Source organism: Triticum urartu, chromosome 1, assembly GCF_003073215.2.
Source record: "Triticum urartu cultivar G1812 chromosome 1, Tu2.1, whole genome shotgun sequence".
In the NCBI taxonomy this organism is placed as follows: Eukaryota; Viridiplantae; Streptophyta; class Magnoliopsida; order Poales; family Poaceae; genus Triticum; species Triticum urartu.
Genome location: NC_053022.1, coordinates 65743798 through 65752793, shown reverse-complemented (window position 1 = coordinate 65752793; position 8996 = coordinate 65743798). Strand labels below are relative to the sequence as shown.

At 51.1% G+C, this 8996-nt stretch overlaps 1 protein-coding gene across 1 annotated transcript; it reads left to right on the top strand.

Annotated features, from left to right (window-relative positions):
• Positions 1-6481: 6481 nt before the first annotated feature.
• On the top strand, positions 6482-8637 carry LOC125547727. The gene is made up of 2 exons (XM_048711525.1): positions 6482-7444; positions 8295-8637. The coding sequence occupies exons 1-2, from the start codon at positions 6607-6609 to the stop codon at positions 8378-8380; spliced, it is 924 nt and encodes a 307-aa protein (XP_048567482.1). The 5' UTR covers positions 6482-6606; the 3' UTR covers positions 8381-8637.
• The last annotated feature ends 359 nt before the right edge of the window (positions 8638-8996 follow it).

The window sequence follows — 8996 nt, the reverse complement described above, 5'->3', positions numbered from 1 at the left end:
GGATCCGGACATGGTTGAAGGTCCGAAGCTCCTGACCTGAGCCTAGGGTGTTGGAACTCGAGGCGGGGGAAGGATTCGATTGAGTACGAGAGGGAAAAAATGACAGGCCTTGGCCTCTTTATAAAGAGGGTGAATATCAAGCGTCCTCCTCGTGGCCGTTTGGGACTTGCCTAAAATCAAGGTGTCATACCAACGGGCACGATTGGGTTACCCACGTCCGTATTGATGAGAATCCCGTAATAAGGGGGACATGATCTCTGCTTCGACAAGACGCATCAAGAAAACCGCCTCACAATATGTGCAGTGCTGGTTGAGAAAAATGTTCGAATAATGACCGGGCCATGGCATGATGTCATGCTTCTAAACGTGTCAGCGTATTAGATTTGTGGAGATATTATTCTCTCTATGGTGGTATGTGGAACATGTTTTGCAGAGCCGGACACTATCTTTGTGTTCAAAATCTTCTATGGAGTATTCGGAGGAAGAACCAGCCTTGCAATGCCGAAGACAAATCTGCGCGCCGGACTCATCGTCATTGAAGCCTGGTTCAGGGCTACTGAGGGAGTCCTGGATTAGGGAGTCTCTAGACAGCCAGACTATATCTTTTGGCCGGACTGTTGGACTATAAAGATACAAGATTGAATACTTCGTCCCGTGTCCGGATGGGACTTTCCTTGGCGTGGAAGGCAATCTTGGCAATACGGATATGTAGATCTCCTCCCTTGTAACTGACTCTGTGTAACCCTAGCCCCCTCCAGTGTCTATATAAACCGGAGGGTTTAGTCCGTAGGACAACAACAATCATACCATAGGCTAGCTTCTAGGGTTTAGCCTCTACGATCTCGTGGTAGATCAACTCTTGTAATACTCATATCATCAAGATCAATCAAGCAGGAAGTAGGGTATTACCTCCATCGAGAGGGCCCAAACCTGGGTAAACATCGTGTCCCCCGCCTCCTGTTACCATCCGCCTTCGACGCACAGTTCGGGACCCCCTATCCGAGATCCGCCGGTTTTGACACCGATAGTGACCAAATGTTGTTCAGAGTCCCGGATGAGATCACAGAAATGACGAGGAGTCTTGAAATGGTCGAGAGGTAAATATTGATATATAGGACGATGGTATTCGGACACATGAATAGTTTTGGAGTGCACCAGGTAGTCATCGGGTCACCGGAAGAGGTTCCAGACACCCCTGATAAGTGTATGGTCTTAATGGGCCAAAGGAGGGGACATAGCAGCCCACTAGGGAGCTGGTGCGCCCCTCTACATAGCTGGCCGGCCCTAGGGGAAGGAAAGGGGAGGGGTGGCCCCTCCTGCCTTCCCCTCCTCGTGAGAGAAAGGAAAGTGGGGGCGCCTCCTCCTCTTGCCTTCCTCCCGCACTCATATATGGAAGGGGGCGGCTTAGGGAAGTCCTCAAGTAGGATTCGGCCCTACTTGGGGCGTCCCTTGGCCTCTCCCCTCTCCCCCACCTATATATATGTCGGAGGGGGCGCCTAGCAAGAACAAAACATTGTCTTAGCCGTGTGCGGCGCCCCCCTCCACCGTTTACACCCTCGGTCATATTTTCGTATTGCTTAGGCGAAGCCCTTCGGTGATAGCTTCACCATCACCGTCACCACACCGTCGTGCTGCTGGAACTGATCCACTACCTCGCCGTCTTGATGGATCAAGAAGGCGGAAGACATCACCGAGCTAAATGTGTGCTGAACGCGGAGGTGATGTACGTTCGGTACTTGATCGGTTGGAGCGCGAAGAAGTTCCACTACATAAACCACGTTAACAAACGCTTCCGCTTACGGTCTATGAGGGTACGTAGACACACTCTCCCCTCTCGTTGATATGCATCTCCATGGTTAGATCTTGCGTGTGCATAGAAAAAATTTGTTTTCCATGCAACATTTCCCAACACAGGGATGTCTCCTTTGACGAGCCAAAACCATCTTGTCGGTTGATGTCACCGTCCTCGGAGGCAGGCTCCTTCTTCACCACGGAGGCCATTGTGTAGGAGGATGGGCCCAACGACGTGCATCATCGAGGCGATTGCTCAGGACGGCACACGACGATCACGTGTGTCTCCACTGTCGTGGATTCGAGCCCGAGGTCCTACCATCGCCAGATCCCTTGTCGTGGTGGCACGTCAGAGTGGTATCCGCCGATGTACCACACTATTTGGCTCCTGAGAAGTTCCCCGGAGTCATCTTTTTCTTTGCCATTTCAATTTGAGGCCAAACCGAGGGATTTCAGACGTCCGTACGTCTTAGACTAAATATGGATATCCATGCTGAGGACTTAAAAAATGTCTGGACCGTTTGATGGATATATAAGAGCAGAATATCTACGTTGGGGGGGGAGGGTAGAAAGAGGACGCTTTGGGTAGGGTTTCTCGTGCCTCCCGCTGGTGTTGCCGCCGGTCAATCTCCTCTCCTGTGGCCTTAGGACCATTGAGGTGTGGTGGATACCGGCCCTTGTCGGCGGGAGAGCTCCATTTTTTATGCTCTTTGAGTATTGTTAAGGTTTGTTTCTTGTTCAGAGAGGTGAGGCGGCGGCGGCTCTCTGAAGATGTAATAAGGTTCTCCCCTTCTAGTCCCCGTTTCGGTGGTGTTTCTAGTATCGTCGGAGGGCTTGTAGAGGTTTGTCTCCGGTGGATCTCGCGGGATTCGGTCGGCGTTGTCTTCGTTGGATCCGAGTGGATCATGTCTTCGTTCGTCTGTGTGTTCCTGTGTCTACAGGTTGGATCCTTCTTATCTAAACTTCTCTTCATGAGCAACGGTTATTGTTCTGGTGCGCTTGTCTTATGAGGCCTTGACACGACAATTTTCTGACTATCTACTACAACAAGATTTGCCCGGCTCCGATGAGGGAGGGGTGAAGACGACGGCGCGCCTTTGGCTCGCTGCAGTGCTAGTAGTCATAGCTAGGTGGCCTACAGATCTAGATGTTTTTTTATTTCTTCTGTTCTTTATACTAACTTGACAGTTGATGAATAGATTGAAAGTTATCCTCATAAAGAAAAAGAATATCTGCGTTGGATGTTTCTAGGAAAAAAAAAGGAACAGTCGAGCTGCATGACGCTGCCTACGCGGCATCTGTCGCCCTTTTGGCACCTTTGCTTAGCTCGGCCGTTCTTTCCACAGGTGTCGCTCAACCATTTCCTACTTGCACTGGCGGTACAAGCCCTTTTCCCTGCAACCAGTAGCATGTGTGCTACAGGTTATGATGATGTACACACGCGCAGCAGACACGGTCAATTCGGCGGAAAGCATGGCCGATGTACGTACATGCCAACACGGAGCCGTCGGCTCTCCGACACAAGGCAAGGCGATACATCAGCTGACCCCAGAAGCCGAGGGGAATGGGCGCGGTCTACCACGAGTACACGGCCTCCTTGGAAGCTTGCACGTTGTCCATGCAGTGCCAGGACATGAGCAGCTGCCGAGATACATCAAAACACTGTTCAAATATCGCGGCGTTCCCGCGTAGACGTGTGCTTCCTGAGATTAGCACGCACCAGTTAACACAACGTATTTGTCTCTTTCAAAACGGAGTTAAGCAACGTGTGGAAAACGTGACATGTTTCGTCCCGTCGCGATGAATTACGGATGTGTATAGAACGACACTCGTTGGGCAAACGGCTCCCTTCCCAACCCTAGCCGCCGAGTCTCCACTCCACCATGTCGTCTCAGTTCCCTATTCCCTCCTGTCCAACAGTCTTGTCAACACCTAGTGGAGCCGGGATCCGTCTCTTTCGTTGTTTTTTGGTTTCAGTAGGTCTTTCTTTCCTGATGGTATCAGCAAGGTGGTGGCGGGGATGACGCGTTGGAATAATATCGCTCTAGACTTCCCTTACCTCGACACCATTCGATTCAACAGCAATGAATGGTCTGTGAGCCGGGGTAGGAGTTGATGTATTTGTTGGCTCTCTTTAAATTGACTGTTGGTGTGTCAAGCATGTAAAGAGGTTTGTTAACTCTTAGGACGATGACTTCCACATCTTCTTTCAATTTGTTTTACCACATGGCACAATTTCTTTAACCCAGTAGATTGGTAGTGAAGGTTTGCAAGCCTCGGCTGCATGAGGTGATGCCCCAACCGACGTGTTTTTCAGCGGTTACTAGATCTTTGTTTCTAGTGACGAGTGACTATTGCAGTCTTCAAAGGCTGTTATGGCAAGACCTTTGCCTTACTGTTGGTTCAATGTATTTTCAAGCTTCAAAGTGCAGTGTACAAGCAAAGATAGAAAAATAATAATTATTGTTTTCATTGTAAATTTATATTTTGCTAGTCGTTTTGGGCCTGGTTGTCTTTTCATTACAATGGCTACTATTTCCCTCGATATTTATCAGGTACAGGATGTCCTTTTTGTGTCTTCTCTAAAAAAGCTACTTTAGCAAACAATTTTTCATAATCTTGCAAATGCCAACTCAGCTTAAGGTCAAGCATATTTGCACCCTTTCCGCGGTGTGCTCTGCCCTCCTCACGACGCATGCCTTTTTTTTGCCTGAAGGTGCTAGAGCGATGTATTAAGGGTTAATTTGATAAATGCCACTCCAAATTTGGTGATTCTGAGAAATGAGAGTTTTCCATCCTCTTCACTCCACACATGTCGATGTCGCGACAATGTTTTTGCCGTTGGAGTTCCAAGGCATCACCGTGGGAGAAAGTAGTATCAATGTAGGTAGCCGCGAAGTCACTGATCTCTACCAGAGCTGGGAGTGGGTTCGACCCAAAGGATTCTAGACCCAAAGAAGAAGGCAACACTAGATTGATCACACCTAGATGTTTATCTGAGTCAACATATTAACCGAATCGTCGTTGTTACTGTTGAAGCACCACCAGCGTGACAAAAAAACAGCCAACTGCCCCTACTTCCATATATAGAAAGGCAAACTTGCCCACTATATTTGTCCCTAGGTCTGAGAGCACACGCACCACCGAAGTTGGAGGAGGCCTTATTGAGCACCACCGCCACAGTCCCCCCACCACTAAAAGGGCCGAATCGCAGGCAACAAAGAACTATATGTCCACCCGATCTAGTGTCGAATTCGACTATGCAACATCAAGGCCGAAGAAGAAGTCAGGGGACCAATCTTCAACACCGACACCCCAATTAAGACAGGGTTAACTACATCTCGTACCACTAAATTGAGATTTGCTGCACAGCCCCACCGATAGTCACACAAAACATGAGGATGTTGGCGATGTACAGATGGAGGAGGGGTGGTGGAGAAGAAACCTAAATCTTTGAGGAGCCGTGAGAAAAAGAGAAGAAAAAAAAACTTTAGAGCTTTGCGTGTCCCTGCACTGCGCACGCACCTCACAGTGGGCTCTACTGTTCTTTAGGGTACACATCATGCTTAATTATCCTCCCTTACCCCCCTAAAAATACAACTAATCATCCCCTAGTCTAAGCCCATCCTTCCCTAATCAAAGTGATCTAATCGAACCCGTAGCCAGCCATCCATGGGTTGTGCAAATTAACCCACTAATTCCTCCCCTCTGGCCGCGGCAGCTTAACCGCGTGGACACCGACCCCTCGCCGGTCGTCCCCTCTATCCCCAGCCACCTGGCACGACTCCGGTGCCGCCACCAGTCATCCTCCGGGCCCCACGCCAGCCCTGGTCTCCCGGGCCTTTTTCTCCAGGCGCCACGTGCTCCCGCGGGGCCGGCTCGGCGGCTCGATCGTCCTTCCTCCTCCGGCGTGCACGCACGCGCACCGTTCGTTCCGCCCGGGAGCCATCGATCCCTCGTGGCGTGCTCGTGCTCATGTGGTCCGCTTGGCGCTTTTGCTTTTCATGACGTGGGCTCGCCGGTTGAATTTTTGCTCCCTTTGATCTATCTTATCCAGATATGCCGGCATCCCTTTCAAACGTTATCCCTGATGTAGCCTGTAGAAATGCTTCTGGAGATCAGATGATTTCGTGTGCGGTGATCACGTGATAAGCTTTAGTTAATTCACTTGGAATTGACTGCTCACTGGCAATGAATTGTGATTCAGTAAAATCAACTGAATAATTCATGAATTTGACGAAATTGGTGCAGTTTTGCACAAAAGCATTTCAAGATACGTTCAAGCGGAACCAAAATGTGAGATGTGAGGGATCAAATGCCAGGCAAGCACCTTTCTCGCGGGAGACATGAAGAGTGGAACATGAGTTTCCACGTCAACCTAACGTTGAAAATTTAAGCGGGACCTGGCCCCTGGGAAAATTTCAGGTACACGATTATCAATCAAAGGTTATTAATATCCATATTCATTGGGTGGCTGTGGCTAGCAATCTCCATGACTTATACGGACACTGCCTGATCCAACAGGTTACTGCTGATATATGCTTGCCATACATGCCCGGCAACCATGCCATGCCATTCAGCTAGACGGTGTCCGACGTCATACATGCACGCCCATATCATGTACTGTAGGAAGTATATGTGTGCGTGTGTCGCGCCACCCGTCGCCATTGCAGCATGCAGCGTACAGCTCCGTCCGGTCTATATATACACCCGGCCGTCCAACAACTCATGCTTCCCATCCAACCATTGGTCTCCCGGCATTGTCACTCACCTGCTCTACCGCTCTTGCGTATAGCCTAGAAGCTATAGCTAGCCATGGCGTCCATGACCAGGGAGACACCTGTTGCCCGTTTCGTTGACGAGGAGGAGGATGACCTTGTCGGCGATGATAGTGGCGACGACGGTGACGAGGTGCTGGAGGTGAGGAGGCGCGTGTCCCGCTTCGCCGTCGGGGGAGACGACGGTGCCGGCGGGGCGGGGGAGTTGAGGAGGCGGGTATCCCGCTTCGCCGTCGACGGGGGCAGCGGCTCGGGCGGCAGCCGTGGGGTCTTGTCAAGGAGACAGGAGGTCGTCGACGCGGGCGTGCAGGACCGACGTCACCGCGACGGCGGCTGCGAGGGGGCCCGGACCCTGCCGCCGCCGCACGCGTGGCTGGCGGTGGAGGAGACGAAGAAGAACTTCGGGAGCGACAACGAGGAGCAGTGGGCGCGGCTTCTGCAGCGCGGGTCGGCGCAGGCGGAGGTGGCACAGCCGCGGCGGAGCAGCTTCAGCGTGGTCCGGCGGGAGCGGGCGGCGCGGGAGGCCTGGCTGGACCGCGCGTGGGAGATGAAGAAGAGCTGGCACGAGCGCAACGGCGGCGCCCCCGACGCCGACACCCCGGTGGTAGTCGTGGTGGGGAAGCAGGCCGGCGGGTCCTCGTCCCCGTGCGCCTCCTCCTCCCCGCACCACCACCACTCGTCCGCCAGCGTCGCGATGGACATGGAGGAGGTGCGTGCGTGCAGGGACCTCGGCCTCGAGCTCCCCTCCGACGGCACCGTAGAGATCCAATGCTACGGCCTCTCCGCCGGCAGCAGCCCTACCCACAGCCACGCCAGCAGCGGCGCCGAGTCGCCCTCCACCGCCGGCAGCTGCTCCATCTCCAGCCCCAGCGCCGGTACGTCACCATCACACACACCACCCAGCACCTGCATTAATTCCACGGGTCACTAGCTGCAGATATATCTGCATGCATGCACACCACCCTGCCTTGCCGGGCATGGCACACCGACGACGACAAGCATCTCTGCTCGCCCGGCCTCGTCTCCCACGGGTCAAAAGCAGGGCACCCTCGACTCCATCAATGAAAATTTATTTATTGTTACCATCATGTGCGCCCCTCGTCAAGTGCTCTCTGGACGTACTCTAGGTGATTAGTGGTACCAATATAACTAAGTCTGGCCAACCGTAGCTGGTGCCTTTCCCAGGACAACCGGGCGGCGTTGCCATCCCCATCCGGCGACGCTTTGCACGTCGATCTGGCTACTCACCCTTCGCCACGCTCAGGCCTCCAGTCGCGATCAGCCCGTCTCCCTCCCCGTACTCATCATCATAATCGTTCCACTCAGATTAGTTATAGTTAATTAGTAGTGCTAGACTGCTAGTATGTCTTTGCATACTGTTTGATCTTAATTAATCTGCATCGCCAGAACCATCCCTGGTGGGTGGGTTGAAGATATATTTTTGAAGAACATCAAATAAACGTAGATGCACCCATGTATACAAGATTAGCGTGACTTCCTTAGATGCACTCATACACAATACTCCCTCAATCCCAGATTATTTGTTGCGGAAATGGATAGAAATTGATATATTTAGAACTAAAAATATGTCGAGCTATAAGATTACCACGACTTTCCTAGAGTTTATTATATTTCTACTCACGGTTACTCTTACACGAGCTTCAGTGTAAATGTGCATGCGCGATAGTCAAATTAACGTGTGTTGCGAACTTGTGATTTTGCCAGGGGAGAATCCGGTGGACGTGAAGGCGAGGCTCAAGGTGTGGGCGCAAGCGGTGGCGTTGGCATCCACCACCCGTCTCGGATCTTGAGGGCTTCGATTCCTACGGGCATGAACAGGCAGCAAGTGAATAAGCTAAGCTAGGCTAGCTGCATCTACATGCTTGAATACATCGCCCGTGTAATATATGAAGCAGCAAAACGGGAGTTTCACTTCATTTTTAGCCGTATAGTGTGTATGGATGCGACATATGTAACCACTTATTTCTCCTAACTGGGGTTAGGGGAGTATTCGAGTATGTATCATGTATGTGTGTATCAATGTTACGATGTATGTGTGCATATATCACGACGTATATGTATACACTAGACAATATCACATGAAAACCACATATTCGGTGGAATCTTGGAAACCTGAGCGGAGGCTGTTAGATGCTAGTTGTATGGACCAGATTGACTCATAACTGCTATGGCATATTTGCAAAAAAAATGCCCTTAACCAAAGACGGTATTTTACACACAGCCCTTAGGCCTAACATGTAATACAAAGCCACTTTGCCCCTTATTTCCTCTTCCTTTTGTCAGTGAGGTACGCTTTATAAGCCATGCGTTCTATCTATGCCATCACACATGTGTGACATGTACATTTTCATTTTAAAAGGGAAAACTAGCTGGAATGCCCCAGATCTATATGACCATTACATCCCC

Excerpts from the sequence above, each read along its gene's own strand:
- LOC125547727 (XM_048711525.1), top strand. The coding sequence starts at position 6,607 with ATGGCGTCCATGACCAGGGAGACACCTGTTGCCCGTTTCGTTGACGAG. Across the intron at positions 7,445-8,294 it reads CATCTCCAGCCCCAGCGCCG|GGGAGAATCCGGTGGACGTG; the intron begins GTACGTCACCAT and ends TGATTTTGCCAG.